Source organism: Salmo salar, chromosome 10 (assembly GCF_965601325.2).
Source record: "Salmo salar chromosome 10, fSalSal1, whole genome shotgun sequence".
NCBI classification, from domain to species: domain Eukaryota; kingdom Metazoa; phylum Chordata; class Actinopteri; order Salmoniformes; family Salmonidae; genus Salmo; species Salmo salar.
This window is the reverse complement of record NC_138300.1, coordinates 14,488,759-14,513,024: the sequence shown is the minus strand read 5'-3', so window position 1 is coordinate 14,513,024 and position 24,266 is coordinate 14,488,759. Positions and strand designations below refer to the sequence as shown.

General features: G+C 46.7%; 1 protein-coding gene across 1 annotated transcript in view; it reads left to right on the top strand.

Annotated features, from left to right (window-relative positions):
- The window catches only part of patj (PATJ crumbs cell polarity complex component), a 193,425-nt gene that overhangs the window by 165,667 nt on the left and 3,492 nt on the right, over positions 1-24,266 (top strand). The window contains exons 34-49 of the mRNA XM_082956728.1: positions 8,871-8,943; positions 9,323-9,445; positions 9,654-9,752; positions 10,105-10,182; positions 10,407-10,542; positions 10,806-10,915; positions 14,099-14,182; positions 14,884-15,077; positions 15,563-15,710; positions 16,654-16,740; positions 17,187-17,319; positions 17,478-17,515; positions 17,621-17,743; positions 17,837-17,941; positions 21,319-21,422; positions 21,765-21,888. Of these exons, the coding sequence (XP_082812854.1) occupies positions 8,871-8,943; positions 9,323-9,445; positions 9,654-9,752; positions 10,105-10,182; positions 10,407-10,542; positions 10,806-10,915; positions 14,099-14,182; positions 14,884-15,077; positions 15,563-15,710; positions 16,654-16,740; positions 17,187-17,319; positions 17,478-17,515; positions 17,621-17,743; positions 17,837-17,941; positions 21,319-21,422; positions 21,765-21,888 (1,759 nt within the window). The remainder of the gene's footprint in view (positions 1-8,870; positions 8,944-9,322; positions 9,446-9,653; positions 9,753-10,104; positions 10,183-10,406; positions 10,543-10,805; positions 10,916-14,098; positions 14,183-14,883; positions 15,078-15,562; positions 15,711-16,653; positions 16,741-17,186; positions 17,320-17,477; positions 17,516-17,620; positions 17,744-17,836; positions 17,942-21,318; positions 21,423-21,764; positions 21,889-24,266) is intronic.

Genomic DNA, 24,266 nt, shown 5'->3' with positions numbered 1-24,266 from the left:
GATAGGTTTGCCAACAAATAGATGAGCTATACCACTTCCTCTTATTTGCCCTGCCAGAGAATTAATCAAATATACAGACGGAGATTCAGTGAAACAAAATTGCATTGATTGATTAAGACAAGAAATAGGCATTTGGTCGGGAGTAGACCTTGGCTAATACGTGACTGCGAGTCAAGAGGAAAATAATCGACTTGGTAAGCTATATAACATGCTGGCAACATTTCTGCCACTGAACAGTCTCCATGTACAGTGCCTTCGGGGAAAGTATTCAGATCCCTTGACTTTTCCCAGCCTTATTCTAAAATTGATTCAATAAAATCTTCCCTCAGCAATCTACACACAATACCCCATAATGACAAAGGGAAAAACGGGTGTATTGAAAGTAAAAAACAGAACTACCTTATTTACTGAAGTAAACAGACCCTTTGCTAGGAGACTTGAAATTGACCTCAGGTGCATCCTGTTTCCATTGATAATCCTTGAGATGTTTCTACAACTTGATTGGAGTCCACCTGTGGTAAATTCAATTGATTGGACATGATTTGGAAAGGCACACACCTGTCTATATAAGGTCCCACAGTTGACAGTGCATGTCAGAGCAAAAACCAAGCCACGAGGTCGAAGGAATTGTCTGTAGAGCGCTAAGGCAAGATTGTGTCGAGGCACAGATCTGGGGAAGGGTACCAAAAGATTTCTGCAGCATTGAAGGTCCCCAAGAACACAGTGGCCTCTATCATTCTTAAATGGAAGAGGTTTGGAACCACCAAGAGCTGGCCACCTGGCCAAACTGAACAATCGGGGAGAAGGGCCTTGGCCAGGGAGGTGACCAAGAACCCGATAGTCACTCTGACAGGCTTCGGGACAAGTCTCTGAATGTCCTTGAGTGGCTCGGACTAGAACCCAATCGAACATCTCTGAATGTTCGACCTGAAAATATCTATATTTTTATTTTTAATACATTTGCAAAAATGTAAGTTTTTGCTTTGTCATTATGTGGTATTATGTGTAGATGGATGAGAGAAAAAAACCCGGATTTAATCCATTTTAGAATAAGGCTGTAACGTACCCAAATGTGGAAAAAGTCAAGGGGTCTGAATACTGTTCAAATGCACTGTAGTTATCGTACTACATTGTCCATGTACTTTTTGGCTTGCCATAACAGGCTAAGCCTCGCCACTCTATTCAAGAAAAGCAGCCATAGTTCAGCATTTCTTCATCGTTTTTTTTACAGTTTAACTCCCACAAGCATTCCAGCACAGGCTGCTTCTTGCGACAGGGATGAAGGAGTTCATTTTGTGCTTGACCACCTTAACAAGACGCCTTGTGACGCAGCTGGAGGACATTTGGAAGTCACTCCGACGTACCGTTCTACAACACAAAAGTACTGAACACGTGATGTTTTATATGTACATTGCTCTCTAAATGGAGGCATGGCTCAATGGACCAAAAAAAATCAAAGATAAATTGCTTTCTCTGTAATTCTATTGACGATAACTTTTACTGCAGCGGCAAGGGTTACAAGGGGGATCGAAATGCGATCGTTTTGAGGCAGTTAGCTGAGGTAAAAAATTGCACCCCAATTGTTTCTGCTTACAAATCTGAGGTACCTGTATGTTGAGTTATCATTTTAATGAAATGGAGGAGGGAGAGAGCCTACATTTTTCTCCACAACCGCTGTTTATGCTCCCTTTGAGCGAGTTAGCAAAGGGATGCTATTTTGGTACCATCCTTTCTCAGTGTACAAGCTGTCGAATACGGGGGCGAACAGTACTAGAGGACAGTTGTACTTCCTTTCCTCCTCCACAGTCGTGCCAAATACCCCTCTGCTCTATAGAAATAAGATATTGTACCCTTCAGTGGGACGTTCTTAGAACCATTTTAACATTTGAAGGCTATTTTCTCCCTCTGCCAACGTTGACAGAATGCATATGTTATGCTCTGACAAGACCATTAGGCTGGTGGCACCATCGCTCCCCGTCGTCTATGGCCACTATTACCCAAAGAAGGCAAATGAACCCCACGCACGACGACAACCTCTGTGTAATTTTGGGGATTTGTGTCTTATCGGATCATGTGGGAGGGAGGTAGGGAGAGGATGAGGGAGGCGGAGAGAATGAGGAAAGGAGAGAGGGAGAAGGAGTCTCATTAACTGGGCTTCAATACCGTCCACTCAAACACCAGCTATGAAGCCCGCCACTGACCTTCTACATCCTAAATCGCACCCTATTTTCTATATAGTGCACTACTTTTGACCTGGGTCCACAGGGCTCTATATAGGGAATAGGGTGACATTTGAGACGCAGAAACTGACTGCATTCGCTCGGTTCCATCTTATTACTCATTATTTCTTGCTCTACCGCTCCCTCTCTCCTTCTCTCCCACTCTACTGCTCCCTCTCTCCCACTCTACCTCTCCCGCTGTACCTCACTCTACCGCTCTACCTCCCTCTGTACCACACTCTACTGCTCCCTCTCTCCTGCTCTACCTCCTGCTGTACCTCACACTCTACCACTCCCTCTCTCTCGCTGTACCTCACTCTACCTCTACCTCTCCCGCTCTACCTCTCCCGCTCTACCTCTCCCGCTCTACCTCACGCTCTGCCGCTCTACCTCACGCTCTGCCGCTCTACCTCACGCTCTACCTCTCCCTCTCTCCCGCTTTACCTCTCCCGCTCGACCTCACACTCTGCCGCTCCCTCTCTCCCGCTCTACCTCACACTCTGCCGCTCCCTCTCTCCCGCTCTACCTCACACTCTGCCGCTCCCTCTCTACCTCACGCTCTGCCGCTCCCTCTCTACCTCACGCTCTGCCGCTCCCTCTCTACCTCACGCTCTGCCGCTCCCTCTCTACCTCACGCTCTGCCGCTCCCTCTCTACCTCACGCTCTGCCGCTCCCTCTCTACCTCACGCTCTGCCGCTCCCTCTCTACCTCACGCTCTACCTCTCCCGCTCTACCTCACTCAACCTCCCGCTATTTATTTTTGCTCTCACTTTACCTCTGTCTTTCTTCCTCCCTCTCACCATAGCCGTCCCCCGCTCTCAAACCTTCTGTCTCTTGTCTTAATCGCTCTTGCAAACTCTTTCTCCATCCCTCTCTTTACATGTTTCATATCCCCCCCCCCCACCCCCTCTCACTGCTGCCTGTCTAGTGCCTAATCATCTCTCTGGGGAGCGAGGAGCACACAGAGCACGACGGCAACTCAGCACTTAATTTCCTCCCCATGCCACGCGCCGCTTCCTGCCATCCTTAAGTCCCTGTAATTGAACACAGTGGGCAGGAGCCCAATCACCTGTGTTCTCCACACATATTAAAACATACTGAAGGGAGAGAGGGAGGCCTAGGATGGCGTCTAGGGCCCATATCCATAAAGAATCTCAGAGTAGGAGTGCTGGTCCCCCCTGTCTGTCATTTTTTTCAATATGCTTTAAAAGGCAAAAGTGATCCACACTCTGCGACGCGTTGTGAATACGGGCCAAGGGAAGAGTGCATAAGCAGGCCATTATGACGGCTGTCAAAATGTGAACGACAGACATGGCATCAGTGAGCAGCACATCCATTATTTCTGAGCTGCTGACGGGAAAAAGGCTGCGGAAAAGATAACAACATGCTGATTTATGCATCGGTTCTCTGTTGAGGTGTCTGGCCGCTAGTCAGCCTCTTTGGCTGACACCTAAAACGTCATGTATAGCAAGCACGGAATCAGTGTTTAAGGTGTCCTTTTGTATTCCACGGAATTGACACGTCCATGATGACACTTCATGGAACACGGCAGTGCTGTCATTTTGAGCTTGTGGTTATCGGCGCAGCTTTCAGCCGCGTCTGTTAAGTTATGCGTCTCGTGCCAATGGTAGAGTCAAATAATGGGTTTTACTCTAAGATAAGTCCGCGTCTCAAATGACACCCTATTCCATATGTGTTGACACTCCGGAGTTCCAATTCGGTGATTGTTTGCTAGCGGAGGACTATTTGTGTAACCTTTATTTAACCTTTATTTAACCAGGCAAGTCAGTTAAGAACAAATTCTTATTTACAATGACGGCCTAACCCGGCCAAACCCGGACGACACTGGGCCAATTGTGCGCCGCCCTATAGGACTCCCAATCACAGCCGGCTGTGGTACAGCCTGGAATCGAACCAGGGTCTGTAATGACGCCGCTAGCACTGAGATGCAGTGCCTTAGACCGCTGCGCCACCCGGGAGCCCCACTCAGTTATGCTTAGCAAACAAATCTCAATTATGCGCAAACTTATGGGGAAAACGCAAATGGGAATTTTCTCATTCTCCACTCCTATGCTAGGACTCTGCTCGGGGCTAATGGATGTTTCCCTGCCTTGTCATCTGTCCCTATCCGAATGGCCCGTGCTACCTGGAACTTGCCTGCCAAGGAAGTCGTTTCCATCTACTTCTGCTCCTCCATCATGTAGTGGAGTAGACGGAGAACAGCAAGAGGATTGTTACAATCAGCGCTGGTCCCATGTCACAAGTCATGTAAACCGAAGGCAGCGGCATGCTGCTAAGCAGACTGGAGGGTCTGCGAGAGGTTTGGAACAGATTGACATACAGTGCCTTCGGAAAGTATTCAGACCCCTTGACTTTTTCAACATTTTGTTACGTTACAGCCTTATTCTGAAATGGATTATATAAAAAATGTCCTCCTCAATCTACGCACAATACCCCATAATGACGAAACAAAAACAGGTTTTTAGAAATGTTTACAAATGTATTAAAAATAAAAAACAGAATGACCTAATTTACATAACTATTCAGACCCTTTTCTATGAGACTCGGAATTGAAATTGAGGGTGCATCCTGTTTCCATTGACCATCCTTGAGATGTTTCTACAACTTGATTGGAGTCCACCTGTGGTAAATTCAATTGATTGGACAGGATTGTGTCGAGGCAGAGATCTGGGGAAGCGTACCAAAAAGATTCTGCTGCATTGAAGGTCCCCAAGAACACAGTGGCCTCCATCATTCATAAACGGAAGAAAATAGGGTGCCATTTGGGATGCAGACATATTGTCGCTGTCCGACCCACCCAGGTCTCAAGTGCAAGAGCGCAAGTTACCGAGGTAGAGCGAACAGGAAGGGACTGCTTGGTCATACTGTTGACATTTAGAGGACTTTGTCCTTCAGTGTCCCTGAACAATGTTGATCTGTCATAAACATGAGGAGAGCGGACACAGATCCCAATGAATCACACGATGCATGCACGCGCACACACACAATTAAGTTCATAGGGATTTTCCAGCGTCGTCAGATGTCTGTTTTTCAGATTTATTGAAATTCACTTTTTTCTATCCCACTGGTCGTGTGCACTCTGCTGTCCAGTATTCAGCGTTTTGTTTTCCTCCGTTTGTCTGGGGGAAAATCCAGGTTTCACAGTAGCTGTGATTAGATTTGCAGCCAATTCACAGTAGGAGCAGAATAGGTCAGTACGTGCTCAGGGGTTTGGTGACACACTCCTTAAAAAGGTTGGTGGGGGGGGGGGGTGGCTCGAAAAATGCTATATTGAGTCAAAGTTCGTTTGGCAATGAGCGGTGGGACGTCAAAAGGATAGGGCGCCTCGTCGCCATGGAAACATCAGCTGGCGCCGGCCAGGCTGCAGACAGGAAGAAAAAGGTTCGACTAGGAACGCAAATGGTAAAGTGTCAGCCCGCCCAGCACCCGTTCGCTTATCCAGCCTCGCATTGGAGTGAGTTAGTGCTGTGACGCCAGTGAGCGTGTTCGTTTACGCAACACATCCTACGACTTTGTCAGCTTACCATGGATGGGCCACATTTTCTCATTTTAGTTGTGGGAGAACAGGGATGTGTGGGGATAAGGCAACACAAGAAACAGTGATTGATTGATTGATTGATTGATTGATTCATAAATTCCCACTGTCCCTACCATCCCCTTGGTGGAAGAGGGGACAAAAGCATTAACTGTAATTGGAAAAGGGTCACTTACTGGGCGTAGAGCATAACAGTGGAGAGAGGGAGGAAAAGAGTGGGGGAGAGGGAGGTAGATAAATGGCGTGAGAGAGGCGAAGGAAAGACTGGAGTATCGAGAGAGAGAGAGAGAGGGATAGAGGGAGGCGAAGACGGTGAAAGAAGGGAGTGGGGAGAGAGGAGGGTACCTGTACACCTGAAGCAGGGGAACCACCACACATAACCACTTGAGGGTTGAACAGGAAGGATAGCGGGATATCATCACTGACTGCTGTTCTGGGCTAGCTGAGGACCCTCCTTGTGGATTTGAGAAGCCAGAAGCTCCTGCTTTTCTTTGCTGTGTCTGACCGTCTGTCTATCTAAGAGAGGAGAGGACAAAGTGAAGATATACCCCGGGACAGATTTATGAGCGCACCCCCACCGGTTTTGACTGAAACCAGATAGAAGGGGAGATGACAAGAGAGGAGATGAGAGGACAAGGACGGTAGAGAAAATAAAGGGACTAGAATGGCTGAGCGGTCAAGAGAAGGTCCAAAGACAAGTATCCTCATCTTCTTCCTCTTCTTTATCTCAGTGGGTCTCTAACCTATGCATACTGAACCACCCATTAGACTGACAGTTGATGACCTCTTTGACGCTGCCTCCAGTGACCTACCCTATCACACGACAAAGAAGGAACTATCCTATAGGACGACACCGGAAGAAATGCCTGCACTCACTCTCTTCTGCCACACATGGTGAACCACTTTTACCTCTCAACAGTCCGTAGCACCTGCTGGCCCTATTTCGCTCCCTCCCCGTTGGCCCTAATCCTTCAATTTTTGCCGATCTTAATGCTCTGCATGGGTATAAGCAGTGTAGGTGGTTGATCATCCACCACATTCCTTCCACCTTACAGACATAGGGCCATGGTGAAGGGGTACGGAGCAAATTGGAACTGGCTGTCTCTCTTTTTACTTTACCCCGTTAGTTTCTATTACCATAAATACACACGAAGACACAGATGGTTAGACTACGTAGAAAAGTTAATAAATCAAGCAACTCATGTCAATTACCCCATGGGCTTTTTGCGTATGCCTCGCGAATCCATGAAGGCGTCTCCTCTGCCATCTGCAAACCATTAGTAACCTGAATGCTTATTGTCGAATCCACTCGGATCCATTTGCATACAATAGGGAGTGATTGTTGACTCGTCTTCTCCTCCCTCATTCCGTGTCTCTCCGGCACTCACCTGGGGGGCTCTGTCATATCTGTCGGCTTTGATATTTTTCGTGTCCTCGTCTCGCTGTAGTCCCCAGAGGTGGCGTGAACAAACGCGTCGCCTAACTGTTTTGTTTCCCTTGTTTGCTGTTCCAAGTGTGCACACAATTTCAACAGCTGTCTTTGAAAAGTGCGCGGACTGGTGACAGCAGTGGGATCCACACGCACTGGCTGCAGCGGTGGAGCCTTTTTTCCCCCCGAGAGCACATGAATGACTGGCTTCGTCAGCTGCCGCCGGGAGATTCCGTTACCGCACAAACGGAGAGGGAATGAAAGAGGTTTGAACAAAAGGAAAGACAAAAGATATGCAAAATAGGTCCCATGTAGGCGGTGAGGAAAGGAAGACGTAAAAGAACTGGAGAACGCTGGCCTGTGGAGGGATACATATTTGTGTTGCCGATTTTCTTTTCTTCCCCCCCCCCCCCCCCCCCCGAAGTGACTGACTTGAATTTCATAGCACATTGACCGTAATTATAGAACTTCCTCAACGAATTATCTTTGCTATTGGTAACCGATACAGGTTAATCGTTATCAATATAGATGGGTTGAATACGTCTACCCTAAACGGATTATTATACCAATTTGTGTCAAGCCATTGTTTTCAATGGAGACCATTCTCTTCAGAGTAAGAGTGAGCATAAAGTCTACTCTGACCAGGCTCAGGTGGCGCTATCGCAGCCGTTGAGTCCAAAATCGCCTGATGTGAGAGATGATTCATATCTAGCCTGGTTGGCCCTCTCAATCCCAAACCGAGCATTACTCTGGCTATCTCCATCCTAGCTTCCATTTGTCCCCTGCAGATGTTACCATAATCACAACCTCAACCCCCCCCCCCCCCCCCCCCCCCCCAGGCACTTCTGTAAATCTGAAAGGATTGGATATGTATAAGCATGTAGTCCAACATGTCTAAATGCTAATTTCCCAGCCTAAGCGGCTCCTATTCATTTGAATTTGAATTGCTCGAGCCACGCTGAGATTCTGAGAAGGTATAAAAGCCAACAGTCCCAACGTTCTAGAACACGGCTGTGCGGATGCATACACATTTTGAACTCCTCTAACTGGCACTTTAGTCATCATTCAAGTTGTCTATTTTGAACTGGGCCTGTGGCCAGCTGTGTGTGCCGGAGTCGTATTCACTAGGCGCAGAATGGAAGAAAAACGGACTGAAACGGGGAAGAACTAACCAAACGTCCAATAAGAAAGTCTTCCGGTTTTTTCTTTGCTACAGAATGAATAATGAATAGGACCCTAGCTTCCTTTACCATTGAGCTTCCTTCATATGGTTCCTTAAGGTCAGGGGGATATTGATCTTGATTAATGGAAATGATGTCCTTAATCAGCTTTATACCTGATGTCTCTCTCTGCTGTCCTGACCAAGCACCACGCCCGCGCACACACATACACACACACACACACACACACACAGTCCCTGTTAATACCACACTCTGGTACACAGGAGGAGACGCTCCCATTAACCTTGGCATCCCTTCCAATGCAGCGGTCTTCACCTCACACTCTCCACACCATTGATTACTGCTAATACAATTCCAATCAATTCTCTCTCTCCCCTCTCCCTCTCTCTCTCCCCCCCTCTCTCTCTCTCTCTCTCTCTCTCTCTCTCTCTCTCTCTCTCTCTCTCTCTCTCTCTCTCTCTCTCTCTCTCTCTCTCGCCCTATAGGAACGAAGATGCTATCAACCAGATGGCCGTTCCCCCCTTCCCAACTCCTCCTTCTGTCCTCTCCTCCACTGAGGTGAGTCCTATTCTCTCACACACACACACTCTTATGGCCGTGTGGTCATCCAAAAGCTGAGAGAGCGTGGCACTAGCCATGACGTTATGTGATAGCATATGCTTGAGCCTGAACACACACGCACTTCCAAAAGCAACAGAACAACAACTGACATCGAACTGAAATCGTAGGCCCTTGGTCCAAAATGGAGCCTTCCAATCCAAAACATGCACGTTTTTATTTGTGCATGTCCGATCAGTGCACGTATCTGAAGATATGGACTGTTATTCAATTGGAAGAAATGACAGTGCAGTTGACAACTTTCTACTTTTTAATGTGTTTTTTTCCCCATGTATCATAATCGCCACCATCATCATCATTATGATTATCATTGTCCCAGGCTCATCCCCCCACACCACCAGCAGCAGCAGCGGTATCAGCCTTGGCCCCCACAGAGAAGGCCCAACCTCCAGAGAGCCTGGTCCTCAGGGGACCCCCGGAGGCCTCCATCTCCATCAGCAAGGTAAGAGGCTCCACTCCCCACATTGTTACCTGTCCTGGGTCGTGTTAATTAGGCACCAAACGTAAGAAAGCAGACGGGAACAGGAAGGTAGTACCTGGACCTGGTCCAATAAGAAATGCTTGTTTTCTGTTGCAAAAAAGTTTTCGAAGTGTTCATTCTGTGGCTCGGACCTCTCTCACACACCACTGACACACACACACACACACAGGGGCAGTCCAGTGTCGGCTCCAGTGGGAGCACAGCTACGGAGCTCATCTCCAGAGAAGCAACACTCAAGAGCCTCCGAGAGGGGGAGACCGCCTCCAAGGTCAGCTGACAGGAAGCCCCTGTGACACTTCCTCTTTGCACCCTACACGTCTCGTCCAGCTCTGTGAGCCTCAGTGTGCAGACTTTTGCAGCTGACTATTTTTACTGACTTGTTTATTGACTTGTTTACTGACTTGGTTTCTCAGTTCTGAATTAGTTGAGCAACTTAAAAGTCAAGCATGATCACCAGGCAGACACTTCGGCACCCCTATCTAAATATACTTTCCTGTTTGAAGTTTTCCAGGCGTAACTTATATGCATAGAGACATAGGGCACTAGTCAATTCAATCCTGTGACCTAGTGTGTGTGTGTGTGTGTGTATTCATGCATGTACTTCTGTGTGCTCTCTGCAGAAGCTCAAGGCCTCTGAGAAGGGGGCTGAGTCTTCGGAGAGCGTGCCTGTGCCGGATGCCAAGGCCCTCCTGGAGCAGGTGAGCATGACAGTGGATTTGGGTAACCTGTTATACACGAGGCAATGTAGGGCATTCCACAGCACTGCATGTAGGGCACTGGACTGCACTCTGTGGGGAAGGGAGAGTGAAGCAGAACGAGCTCATAGTATCACTATCAGACAAATGCATTATTCAGTTATTCACAACTCGTTTTCTGGGCAAAGATCTGGTCAAATATTGACTACGATTTGTGTTCTGCGTAGACTGCCAGCCTGTCCAAGGTCTCACAGAGCTCCAGTAAGGGGCCAATGGTGAGCGCTGTGGACGGAGGGCTGGTATCCCCTGTCGCCTCCCTGCCCTCCTCCTGCACTGGTCCAGACTTTGAGTCCTGCAGCAAAGGTATGGACCCCCCTCTATCCCTCCTAACCACCTCCTCCCTGGAGTCACACTCACAACTAGCAGTCCATTCACAGTACAGGCCCCTGAGCCTTTTACTCAACTGTATAATATGCATTTCTCTATTCAATTCTCTGTGCAACACGTTGTAAATCAACATCTGTTTTAAATTCCTTCGAAATATGACGCCGTCCAACAAAAATAGCAACTCTGTTTGCCGTAACGTTTTATTACAGAATCTCTCTCTCCATCTTTCCTCTCTCCAGTTGACCCAGCCACGTGTCCTATCGTTCCAGGCCAAGAGGTAGTCATAGAGATCGCCAAGGGTCGCTCTGGCCTGGGCCTCAGCATCGTAGGGGGCAAAGATACACAGCTGGTAAGATCACTCTACTCAGGGGTATGCGACTGGTTATGTGAACTGGTTTCTATGTCACCGAGACGGATGTCAGCTTGACATTGGAATTTGATATGGGCTAATGAAACGGCACGACACGAGCCAAGGTCTGCCTTTATTCAAATAAAGCGTCAACTTTTAATTGATTTGCTGTTTACCCAGTCTGTTGTAGTCAATCTCTGTTCGGTTTATTTTGAAGTTACAGCGCGTTGTCTCCATCTCAGCCAGAGGTGAGAGACACACTGCAGAGAGTGCTCTCTCTCTCTCTCTCTCTCTCTCTCGCCTTCTCTCTCTCTCTCTCGCCTTCTCTCTCTCTCGCCTTCTCTCTCTCTCTCTCGCCTTCTCTCTCTCTCTCTCTCTCGCCTTCTCTCTCTCTCTCTCGCCTTCTCTCTCTCGCCTTCTCTCTCTCTCTCTCTCTCTCGCCTTCTCTCTCTCTCTCTCTATCTCGCCTTCTCTCTCTCTCTCTCTCGCCTTCTCTCTCTCCCTCTCTCCCTCTCCTTAGTCTTCTCGGAACACACAGCAGCAGCCTCAGGCCACCGCAGAACAAAGGAGTCGCCTGCTATTTAATTGAATGTTCTGTAGCCGTGTTGCCCAAGGACGAGCATTGAGAGAAGCATTCACTTTGTTTCGACTGATCTTTCCAGAGGCTTTCAGTCCAGTTAGTCATATAGCCTAGCTTTGATTTTCTCTCTCTCCTCTCCTCTTTCTCTCTCTCTAAATATGCTTTAATGGCATGAATGACATGGTCAATGTTGCCGAAGTGATACACAATTATTTTTTATGAAAACAACAGCGACAACATTAAGAATCGTAGCTATAATACTAAAGAGAAAAACATATTTGTATATATTGTCGGTCAGAACCGGGAGTCTTATGTAACCATACCAAACCCTTCAAATCATACTAATTTCAGAGGCTCTGATTTACGTTTACTATGTTACGTGTAGTCTATGAGACCGGGCTGATATTTTATGTGGTTGAAATACTGTCCGCTTGCATAACAGTGCAAAGATAACACATTACACTTGCATTTGCAAATTCTCAAGAGATGCTGAAAGAAAGAAATCCTATTTCTCCACTCCTGTTCCTGAAACAAAATTAACATTTCTTCTATAATTTTACTGCAAGAAATGCATAATTCTGCAGGAGTTATTAATATATTATGTTATAGGCCTACAGTCAGTGTCCATATTTCAGTTACTATTCCATTTAACCCATATTCTTACATTTTGAATATTCTGTTTATTCATGGATGTCAAAGGTGCATGTAAACACCTTATCCCGAATAAGACCTTAGGCGGGATATGAGCTACTATCTGGAATGCTGTGTGCAAAGACACTACCGTTCAAAAGTTTGGGGCCACTTAGAAATGTCCTTGTTTTTGATAGAAAAGCACATTTTTTGTCCATTAAAATAACAGGAAATGTATCAGAAATACAGTGTAGACATTGTTACTGTTGTAAATTACTATTGTAGCTGGAAACGGCTCAAAATGGCCAGAAACGAAGCACTTTCTTCTGAAACTCTTCAGTCTATTCTTGTTCTGAGAAATGAAGGCTATTCCATGCAAGATATTGCCAAGAAGTGGAACATTTCGTACAACGCTGTGTACTACTCCCTTCACAGAACAGCGCAAACTGTCTCTAACCAGAATAGAAATGAGTGGGAGGCCGCGGTGCACAACTGAGCAAGAGGACAAGTACATTAGAGTGTCTTGTTTGAGAAACAGACGCCTCACAAGTCCTCAACTGGCAGCTTCATTAAATAGTACCCGCAAAACACCAGTCTCAACGTCAATGGTGAAGAGGCGACTCCGGGATGCTGGCCTTCGTAGGCTCCGACAAAGTTCTGACAGTGTCAGAAATCTTTCCCAAACTCAGCTGATTCATATAATCAACTAATCATCAAGCTTTAATCATTTGAATCAGCTGTGTAGTGTTAGGGCAAAAACCAAAACATGCACCCCCCGAGTTTGGGAAACGCTGCTTTATAGTGTAGTGTGGCTGGTGTTACGACTGACCAATAGGAACATGGCCGGCACTGAGTATGCATACAAAATAATACGATTTGCCTATTGTGAATAGTATGATTCATATACCGTAGTTTGATTTTAATATTTACATGCTTTGCAAAAACGAATCCCCAGTTAATCTTGGTTACATGACACATCTCAAATCAAGCTACCTTGATGAATGCAGAAAATCAATATAAACGTTTTTTTTATTTATTTTCCTTCGTCACACCTTGTCTAACAAGACAACGTTTGTATCTGACAACTATAAAGAAAGATTCATTCTTTCAGTGTTTCTGAACTCACTTCACTCGCGCATAATCATAGAGAGAGGCTTGCGCTGCTGGTGTCGGCACATGCGCAGATCAAACACACCGCTGCAGTTGGCGCTGGCAGCCTACGTCGGTTGCCGTAGTCCCGCAAGCCAATCGCAGAATGTGACGACAAAACTAAATCGTACGATTTGGCCAGGTTGATATCAAGATTTAAATGTGTCAACATCGCACAGCGTGACGTAATAACCGTAAAAGACTGAATCCACATGCAGTGTGGAAAGGCCTTAAAGTGACGTCTCCATCCAATGTTAAATCGCATTCCATCTTTCTCTGACCTTCAACCTCACTTCCCCAATAGTTGATGTAGGTTTTCTTATTATTCTCCTCCAGCAGTCTAAATTTGGTGTTCATTTCAATGTTGTGTTTTTGGGCCCGTTTTGTTAAGGGTTCACTCTGGTCAGGGACAGTTCTCCATAAATGCTCTCTGCTTGTATGAACCTTTGTTGGATTGGTTGCACCCAGAATGTGCATGGCCTTTTTTCAGTTGGCAGTAGAAGTGGAAGTCTAACTATGTTTTTGCGAAATTCAAGCTGCTCTTTTTCTGTGGATGTTTTGTGGGTGGAGCGCTCCCCCTCTCTCTCTCTCTCTCTCTCTCTCTCAAGAATCGCATTTGAGGGTTCATATAGATTGCTGATGTTTGAAAGTGCTGTAAATGAGAGCGGTTTAGGCAGGTGTGAGTGGCTGGGTCTAATAGTCACCATAAGCAGCCCAAATGTCCTATTCAATGTCATGTCCCCTCTTCTCTGCCTCTCTACCCCACCCCCTATTCTACCTCTCTCTCTCTTTCTCTCTCCCCCTCTGTCTCGGACTCTATCTAGGATGCCATAGTGATCCATGAGGTATATGAGGAGGGGGCGGCGGCACGCGATGGACGACTCTGGGCTGGAGATCAGATCCTGGAGGTTAGTCTCTCTCTCTCCTTTCTCTCCATTTCTCTCTCCCTTCGTCACACCTTGTCTAACAAGTCTGTTAGCTGTGCAACAGAGAGGAAAATAGAATAATCCCAGACCTCACTGCACCTTTTACATCAATGCACATGGTAGTGTCATGCTCCCCAGAGCCCTAAACTAAGACAATGTCTCCCTCTACTGGCTTTCACTGGGATAAAGGAGTCGTTGAGTGAGTGACAGCGTGTGGTCTGGCGTACCGGGCAGCCCCTGCAAGGCGGGGAGGACCACGAGCTCTGGGGGCCCGTGCTCCTGTCATCGATTTCTTTTTTTATAAATCATTTTGACAGTAACCCTCAAAGTCATTGTGTTGGCAATACTCCGTATAGAAAACTGCTGGACCCGCAGGCCGTGGGTGAAAACATTTGCACACAAAAAAAGGAGGACTTCAGGGGAGTCTCAAGTTGGATTTCATTTGATTTAATAAAATGGACCTTGAATGTTGCATCCCATTTGTGTAGGCTATTTGCCAGACAAAACCCGCTGAGTTAAACAATAGTGGCTGAGTACTTTTTTCTTAATTGTTAGGTTATTTGATGTGCAATTATTTTTATTTTTTTAAAGTTTATAAATAGCAGGTAAATACTATATATAGGTGGGAGAACTCCGACCAGAGAAACTGAGTTACACCAGTGTACGTGTGTATGCCCATCCAGGTGAATGGCGTGGACCTGCGTAGCGCGGCCCACGAGGACGCCATCACAGCCCTGCGGCAGACCCCGGCCAAGGTGCGTCTGACGGTGCTACGGGACGAGGCGCAGTACCGCGACGAGGAGAACCTGGACGTGTTCAGTGTGGAACTGCAGAAGAAGGCCGGCCGCGGCCTGGGCCTCAGTATCGTCGGCAAGAGGTACAGTTGCTACTCTGACACACGGGCTGCGTCCACACTCTCCTGATTTCTCACAGTGTGCACTACCTCATTTGCACACTCCCCGTCTTAGATTTAACAGTTGTGGAAACTCCCTCAAGCCAATGCTTACACCAATCCGAAGCTTTTAAATCCGTGACGGGATTCATGCAAATGCACACTTTGGGAGGAGGGTGGAGAGTTGGGATGCAACTTCCTTGTGTCTCCGCTGCAGGAGTTTCACCCCAATCAGGAAGTTTAATGTTAACTAGCAAGACGTGTAAGGAGGAACTGCTGGAGCTGTTCGCACTCTCTTCTTGCTTGTTAGCTACAGGATCTCCATCAAACGGCAACGAAGGGTTAACCAGCATTTTCTCAGGCTTACAATGTCAGATGGATTTGAAAGCTGGAAAATGTTTGTTGGAATTCTTTTGCAATACATTGGCCCGGCACCTGTTCAAATGGCTGTTGGTCTGCGTGCACTGTAGGAACGGCACGGGGGTGTTCATCTCAGACGTGGTGAAAGGGGGCGCCGCCGAGCTTGACGGCAGACTGATGCAGGGGGACCAGATCCTCTCTGTCGACGGAGATGACATGAGGCAGGCCTCGCAGGAGACGGTGGCTGCCATTCTCAAGGTAAGGGGAGGGGCCAGACCTATAGGCTCAATGTCACACCAACAAACAACCACATAGACTTGTAGACATAGACTTGTAGACATAGACTTGTAGACATAGACTTGTAGACATAGACTTGATGTACCCAACCCACACACAAAACTGCCATTATAGACCAAAAAAATACTGTGCAATTGCAGATCAAATAAACCACAGCTGCAGTCACAGACAAAACCAAGAACAACGGTAGTCATAGACAACACAAATAACTACAGTAGTCCAACTAAAACCCATAACAACAGCTAATACTTGCCTCAAAATAACACAAACAAACATCCCTCTCACCGTCACAGACCAAGACAATACCCAGCCTGTCCGTAACCGCCAAACTCTCCTTCCTTCTACCACAAGGGGTCACCGTTGGTACTGTTATTGTCAGAGGCTGCAGTGCTGTTCAGAAGTGATGTGCTTTTAGCTGCAGCGGCGAGGCCTTCAGGAGTGGTGGTTCTGGCTACAGTTGAGCACTTTGTGGAGTCCTTTTAAAGTGGGTGCTTTGTGGATAGTTACTACAGTGGTGTATACCTTTGCCAGCGCCCTTACCAAAGTATATAGTAGTATTCAACTTCTTGCTTCCGTCTATGACCTGGAGTGGGTATCCTGGCTGCAGTTGGGCATAAATGGGTTGTATCGTTGTCTTAGTATTGCACTATGGCTGCGTACCAAATGGCACCCTTATTCCCTATATAGTGCACCATGTAGGGAATACGGTACCATTTTGGGACGCGGCCTGTGAAGTGGAGACCCTGCACGATTGAAGCGCGTGCCCTGTCCTCTGTAGTGGCGATCCCAGCAGGCTGCATCGTCCAGTAGTGAACTAGGATGTGGATTCTGTAAGGCCTAGTCCCTAGCTGCTCTGCTCTGGTGGTGACGTGCTGTTGCTGTTACGTTACCTGTGCCTCTGCAGTGTGCCAGGGGGATGGTGCTCCTAGAGCTGGGCCGACTGAAGGCTGCCTCCTGGATCTCTTCCAGACACACCTCCCAGGGAAGCCAGGTGTGTGTGTGTGTGTGTGTGTGTGTGTGTGTGTGTGTGTGTGTGTGTGTGTGTGTGTGTGTGTGTGTGTGTGTGTGTGTGTGTGTGTGTGTGTGCGTGCGTGCGTGCGTGCGTGATCTCGCCGGAGGGGAGTGTGTGCGGCCATTCTCACCCCTGCTGCCTGGGAGCTTGCATGCAGAAGCTCAGTCACACTGACTCACCCTGGCTGCTGTGTCATTAATACCCACTGTCTCACCTCCTCCTCGCTCCATTTATCTCATGCATGGGAGCCAAAATGGCCGCCTGCTGGACGTTTACCAGACTCGTTCTGGTGTCAACTGTGTGTCAGTGACTCACTCACCTTGCCCAAAACCAACTTGCTGCCACCGGACAGCATGCCTCAGTGTGTGTTTTTTCCTCCTGACTGGATCACAGCTCTGTTTCCCCTCCCTCTCTCCCTCCAACAGATGAGCCACGTAATTGCCAACAGCACAATAGCCACGCCCCACCCCCCGCTTAACTCCACCCCCTCCACCTCTCAGCTCCTCAACAACGCCAGGAAGCCCATGACGGAGAGCATGACCTCATCAAAGAGCGCAGGTAGGACCACTTTGCTCTCCTGGATTGGAACCTAGCCTCTCCGACTGAACGTTGGTACTGCACTTTTGGTCTTTTGGAGTGCTGAGCTCTGAGGACCGGGATTGGATACCAGTCAGTTCCCTGTGTAATGCCCGTCTGTCCCTCTCTCTGTGTTATAGGAGCAGAGATGGGTGTGCGCACTGTGGAGATCACGCGGGTAAATGGAGCACTCCTCTTCTGTTCGGCTCATAGTGATTGCTGTGATCATCAGAAGATGAGTCACCAACCAGACCAATCACCCTTCTCCTTCCCTCTCTCTTAGGGTCCTACTGATGCGCTGGGGATCAGTATAGCTGGGGGGAAGGGCAGTCCACTTGGGGATATCCCCATCTTCGTGGCTATGATCCAGGCCAACGGGGTGGCAGCCAAGACACACAGACTCAAGGTGCGTGTGTCAGTTTGTGTGTGTGTCAGTGTGTTACTATCCCCATACTTTCTATAATCTCTCACCATGGTGTGTGTGTTTTTTGACCCCCAGGTAGGAGACAGGATCGTGAGTATCAACGCTCAGTCTCTGGATGGCCTGTCTCATGGGGATGTGGTCACCATGCTGAAGAATGCCTACGGCAGCATCATTCTCCAGGTAGAAAAACACACACACACTGCAAGCATGCACATGGAACTCATACACGCATATACACTCACTGGACAGTTTATTAGGTACACCACCCCATTCACAAATGGATTTCTCCTACAAACAGTGAGTCACGTGGCAGTGGCTTGCTATATAAAGCAGGCTTGTAGGCATCGAGGCATTCAGTTACTGTTTATTTGAGACTGACGACACTGCTGTGTGTGAGCGTTGCAAAATAAATGTAGAAATCTATGTTATTCAATTATTGCACCCACACTGCTCGCGCGCGTCAACGAGCGTCTGCGTTGCCAAAGGCTAAAATAGAAGTCAGTTCTATTTCTGATGCAGATCGCGCTGCAAGTCCTGTGTCTCCTATCTCCTCAAATTAGCAAGTGCAAGCTAGCTAGGTAAATTGCCATACATGTTTAATGCTTTTCGACCTGTCCCCAAGTTAATGTAATTGGTTCAGAGTTTGTTTTGATATTTTAACCTGTGTGTCGTGATCGCGTTTGTGGGGGGGGGGGGGGGCAAAATCTTTTTGTGCATGGGCGCGGCCGGGGTGTGTACGACGTAAGCGTGGTATGATCGTCGGTGCTAAGTGCGCCGGTTCCAGTATCTCAGAAACGGCTGGACTTCTGGGCTTTTCTCGCACAAACGTGTCTAGGGTTTGGCCCGAGAATGGTGCAGTCCTGTGTACGAAAACTTGTTGATGAGAGAGGTTGATGAGAGAGGTTGAAAGAGAATGGCAAGAATCGTGCAAGCTAACAGGCTAACAAACAGACAAATAACTGTGCTGCACAACAGTGATGTGCAGAATGACATCTCGGAAAGCACAACTCGTTGGTGCTTGTCAAGGATGGGCTATTTAGGGCTCCCGAGTGGCGCAGTAGTCTAAGGCACTGCATCTCAGTTCAAGAGGCATCACTGCAGTCCCTGGTTCGAATCCAGGCTGCATCACATCCGGCCGTGATTGGGAGTCCCATAGGGCGGCGCACAATGCCCAGTGTCGTCATTGTAAATAAGAATTTGTTCTTAACTGACTTGCCTAGTTAAATAAAGGTTAAATAAAACAATTGCAGCAGACGACCACACCGGGTTCCACTCCTATCAGCTACAAACAAGAGGAAGTGGCTCTAGTGGGCCCGGTATCACCAACACTGGACAATTGAGGAGTGGAAAAACATTGCCTGGTCCCATGCATCCCTGTTCCTATTGCGTCATGCTGATGGCAGAGTCAGGATTTGCCGTAAGCAGCATGTGTCCATGGACCCATCCTGTCTGGTAGAGGCTGGTGGTGGAGGTGTAATGGTGTGGGGAATGTTTTCCTGGCACACGTTAGGTCCCTTGATACCAATTGAGCAAAGAATGTTTCCAACACCTTGTACAAACCATGCCCTGGAGAATTCAGGCGGTGTAAAGGGATCCGACCCGGTACTAGATGGCTGTACCTAATAAACTGGCCGGTGACTGTAGACATACATACGTACATAAACACACAGTCTTGTACAGCTAACCTTGCGGGGACATGCAATTCAGTCCCATTCAAAATCCTATTTTCCCTAAACCCTAACCCATACTCTTTCCCTAGCTCCTAACCCTTGCTCCTAACCCTTGCTCCTAACCCTCGACCTAATTCTAAACCTATCATTAATTCTAACCTTAACTCTAAACCCCCTAGAAGTAGTATTTGACCTCGTGGGGACTAATAAAATGTCCCCAGTTGGTCAAATCTTTGTTGGTTTACTATTCTTGTGGGGACTTCTGGTCCACACACTACCACCCCACTACTCATCTTTATATGGCCAAATAAGGTGTCAGTTTTCAAACGTAATGACACCCATCACCCAATTTTTACATCCATCAAATGCATATTCCCTAATAAGGCACAATGATGCCATTTCATTTACAGATATGTGAAAAATACATTTTCCATATATAAGTTGTTTCATTTTATTTGACCATGATGTGTATGCATTTATCAATGGGTGTGTGAGTGTGTATGCACATACATTCTCTATGTACCGTATGTGTGCGCAGTAGAAAATACTGCCGTGTGTGTGCGCACACCCGCCCATGCACTGTGTGGTTATCAGCTCCGTGCAGCCGGCTGGCAGTTTGGAGCACTGGGCCAGATAATCCCAGGCCTTTATGCTAATGCAGCTTTATCAGTCCAGCTCCAGGAGCCTCAGCACTGGACTGTTAGACTGGGCTAGCCCTGCTGCATAGCGCTGATTACACCCCACACACACACACACACACACACACACACACACACACACACACACACACACACACACACACACACACACACACCGCCACCCAGGACACCCAGCAATTACTGTTGACTACTAAACCCCTCCCTCCACACATCTCTTTCTCGCTCAGTGTCTGACTCGATCTCTCCCTCTCTCTAGTTTGCTCTGTTTCTATCTCTCGCTGTCCCTCACTCTTTCTCACTCCTTCCCCTTTCTCTCTCTCCCTCTCTCTTTCTCCAGAAAGGTGTCAGTAAGATTAGAGCAGGCGACGGCAGGGGAGCGTTCCACTGATGTTCCCTCACAAAGCCAGTGGCGGTTCTAGACCATTTCAGCTGGCGGGGCCAAGCTGGGGCCAGTTGTACTGTTAGAGGGGCCAGTTACATTAGATGTTATTGTTGTCGTATCGTTTTCTTCACTGCATTGCAGGCATTAGCAGGCAAAAGACCATGTTCATAATCATCATCGTTGCCACTGTCTAATAACGGATGTAAAAAAAGAACGATAGTAAAAATTTGTTATGTAAAAATTATTTCGTACTCCACATTTAGGGGGGCCACAAGGGGTCCAAAATTGTCACAGGGGCGCTGCCCCCCCCCAGAACCGCTACTGCGCACAGCCAACTAGTCGTCCGTTAATTAGCCTTTGTTTGTTGTTGTTTTCATTTTTAATTGCCTCCCGCTTGATTTAAATATGGAAATGAACGGATGCTGACCGAATGTCGTTGCCCGCCGTAGTTGGCTGACTGACTATTTCATTAAAAGAGAGAACTAAAACCTAACGAACCTGTTTTCCTTGCCAAAGTTGGAGAGCGTGAGAGAGGGGGAAAGGGGGAAATGATCAATGATAACCACATTATGCTTTGTGTGGCTCTCTGTGACATTGAACCAAGACTTTGAACCAGGAGCCAAATATGGTAGTACATAACATTTTTAAAATAAAAATTCATTCTATTCCATTTGAAACCCACTTCACATGTACCCTGAGACTCATCCTCGTCTATAACGCACACACCCACACCCACCCACACACAAGCGCACCCAGATTATACCCTGTGAATTCTAATGTAAAAACTTAACACCTGAATTGTTTTGTCTGCTGTCATTTGTGCATACTAATTTGTGTGTGTTGCAGGTGATCGCCGACACCAACATCAGTGCCATAGCCAGTCAGGTGGAGAGTATGTCCACTAGCACCAGCCTTCCCAACAGCCCAGACACACAGCCAGGGGAGCCAGAGTGAGTAGGACTAAGTTGCTCCTAGACACTGATCTAAGGTCATTTATGCGTTCTCTCCTAGTGGTTAAGGTTTGGATTAGGGGAGGGTAAGCTGACCCTAGATCTGTACAATAACACAAAATTAAAGACATTCAATTAAAAGAAGAGTAAAAATAATGGATCCCATTGTTTGAGCAAGTAGGACAGATTTACTCCTAGACACTGATTTGGGGTCAGTTTTGTGTTTTCTCCCCATATGTTTAAGATTAGGATTAGGTCATGGTAAAGCTGATCCTTGACCTGTTTAATAAAAGGCCCAGTGCCTCCTAGTCCTAAACCTCTGGTTCCTTCATGTCTCTGCAGGGCCCCCAAGCCCAAGAATATCTCTCTTGAGAAGGGTTCTGACGGCCTGGGCTTCAGCATCGTAGGGGGCTTCGGAAGCCCTCATGGAGACCTGCCCATCTACATCAAGACTGTCTTCAGCAAGGTAGCGAACTCCACTTTGCACCATCACACGTGCCTGCAGGGTGATGTGGCTTAGCTTGCCATAGGGCAGATTGTGTTTTTAGTTCCCCTTTGGGACACCAGATGGCAGCAGATGCTCCTTCACCACATACACACATTTACACACAAACATATAATACTGACTGACCTTGTGAGGACACACAATTCAGTCCCATTCAAAATCCAATTTTTCCTAACCTTAACCCCAAAACCTAACCTTAACCCTAAACTAACCCTAAAAATAACTCTAGCTCCTAAACCTAATTCTAACACTAATTCTAACCCTAAACCCCCTAGAAATAGCAACTGGGGACTAAAAATGTCCCCAGTTGGTCCAAACATTTTTCTTTTACTATTCTTGTGGATTAATCTAGTCCCCACAAGTATACATTTTACATTTAAACACATCCACACAATAACGCATTCAAAAACAGATCAGTGATTACTTCTAAAATAGGAAGTCAAAGTAGAACTGCCAGCGTTTTAGCAACATGAAATCATATTAAAACCACTGAGAAGCGAGCACTTATATATGGTCATTTTCACGTTTTCATACATTCATAGAATGTTTGGGAATGACGTAGAGTAAGGCATTTGTGAAAATTCTATCGCAACATAGATTGGGAATGCGGCCATGCGTTTGGACAATAAATAGACACTGCAGTAAATAAAACCTAATAAAAACATCTGTCATGTCCAGGACCGGTGCGCCATAGCCAATCAGAGCTACAGTAGGCCTTTATGCAAACGGCTCATTTGCATAAAGGCCTACTGTAGCTCTGATTGGCTATGGCGGACCTGTCATCATTTATTTACATTTACAGTAGCAACAGCGTGACTTTAGATCATTAGAACGCGTTTGCCAAAAGCCACAAAATACACCTGAATGGATTTCTGCAAGTATGTAAATACCATAGGAGTCCTCTTACGTTTGGAAACTTTACAGTCCTCTTGATCAAACAACCATGAAAAGGTAGGCTCGCTCCCTCAGTTATATGCACATCAACAACTAATTTCTAGCCAGAGTGAGATGAGCTAAAATCTAACCAGGGAACATTTAGATAAACCCTTGCAAACATTTTGACATCTGAATGGGAACTTGTCTGCCCATTTGATCGAAGTCAAATACATTTGATTGAGAACTAAGGGTGCGCTCCTTAATTGCCTCCATTGTGTCAGAGTGCGCTCTGGGTTGTTCGTAAATTCAGAGCGTTGTCAGATTGTCTGTTCGTAAATTCGGTGTCTTTCACTCTCTCCGAGGTGTTCTGAGCGCACACTGCGCTATTGACACTGGACGCTCTGGCCGAGGAGTAGGGTTGATCCGAGCGTTCCTCACAGCGGCAGTCAAGCACCCAAGCTAACTACCTAAAGTTGACTAGCTTTCAAGCTACTTCCAGACACAAATGAGAGAACACCTCACTTTGACCATTTTACTCGTCCTAACATAGCTGGTTAGGCTGTTTACATGTTATCTAGAGCGTTAGTGACTAACTGATGCTGGCAAGATTTTTTTGTTGCGAAAGGTTACTGACACCAGTCATATTCAGCAGGTGTTGCGCGTTCATAAATACATCAGATATTTTGCGCTCTGCCACACTCAGATGAGAGTGCTCTGAAATTGGAGTAGATGGCCAGAGTGAAGGGCAAAGGGATTCGCATTTCTTGCTAGCTAACCAAATGAAACCTGCATCACTAGCTGTAGCCACCGAAAAACAATATGATTTAAAAAAAAAAAAAAATATCAAAACCTGTCACTCACTCACCCGCTCTTCCAATGACATGACATCCTCCCAGCAGCTAGCTAGATAACGTTAGGCTCCGTGTTTTTAGCTTGCTAAATAAATAGGTACATAAATAGATAAGCTAGCCTATTAGCCACGTTATGACTGACTTGTAATCTTTGCCATTGCTAGTTTGATTGTATTGACATTCCCAGCCTTAGTTACCTCCGTCCGTTTTTGTCCTAAATATTGAATTATTGAAACTGAGACGGTGCATCCCAAATAGTTGGAGGCAGTAAACAATGTACCAGGCCAGCTGGGATTTACAACCTGATAATAATATTTGTTTGAGTACCAAGAAATGTATTGGTGAATTCTATTAATCATGCATTGAACTGCATCCATCTACTCTGCCAACAATGCCTTAGTGTACGTCATGGAATGTTAAGTCAAATAGGTTCTATATTTAAAACCTCTTCTGAAGTTGGTTTTGTAGCATAAACAGGGAATTTGATATGTTTTACTGATATTATGATTGTCTGTTTGTAGTTAAAATGCTGTCAGTTCCAAGGATCATAAGGTTGCTTCCAAATTTTTTTGTATTATTTCCACCACCTTTTCCCCCCACTTACTATGTGTG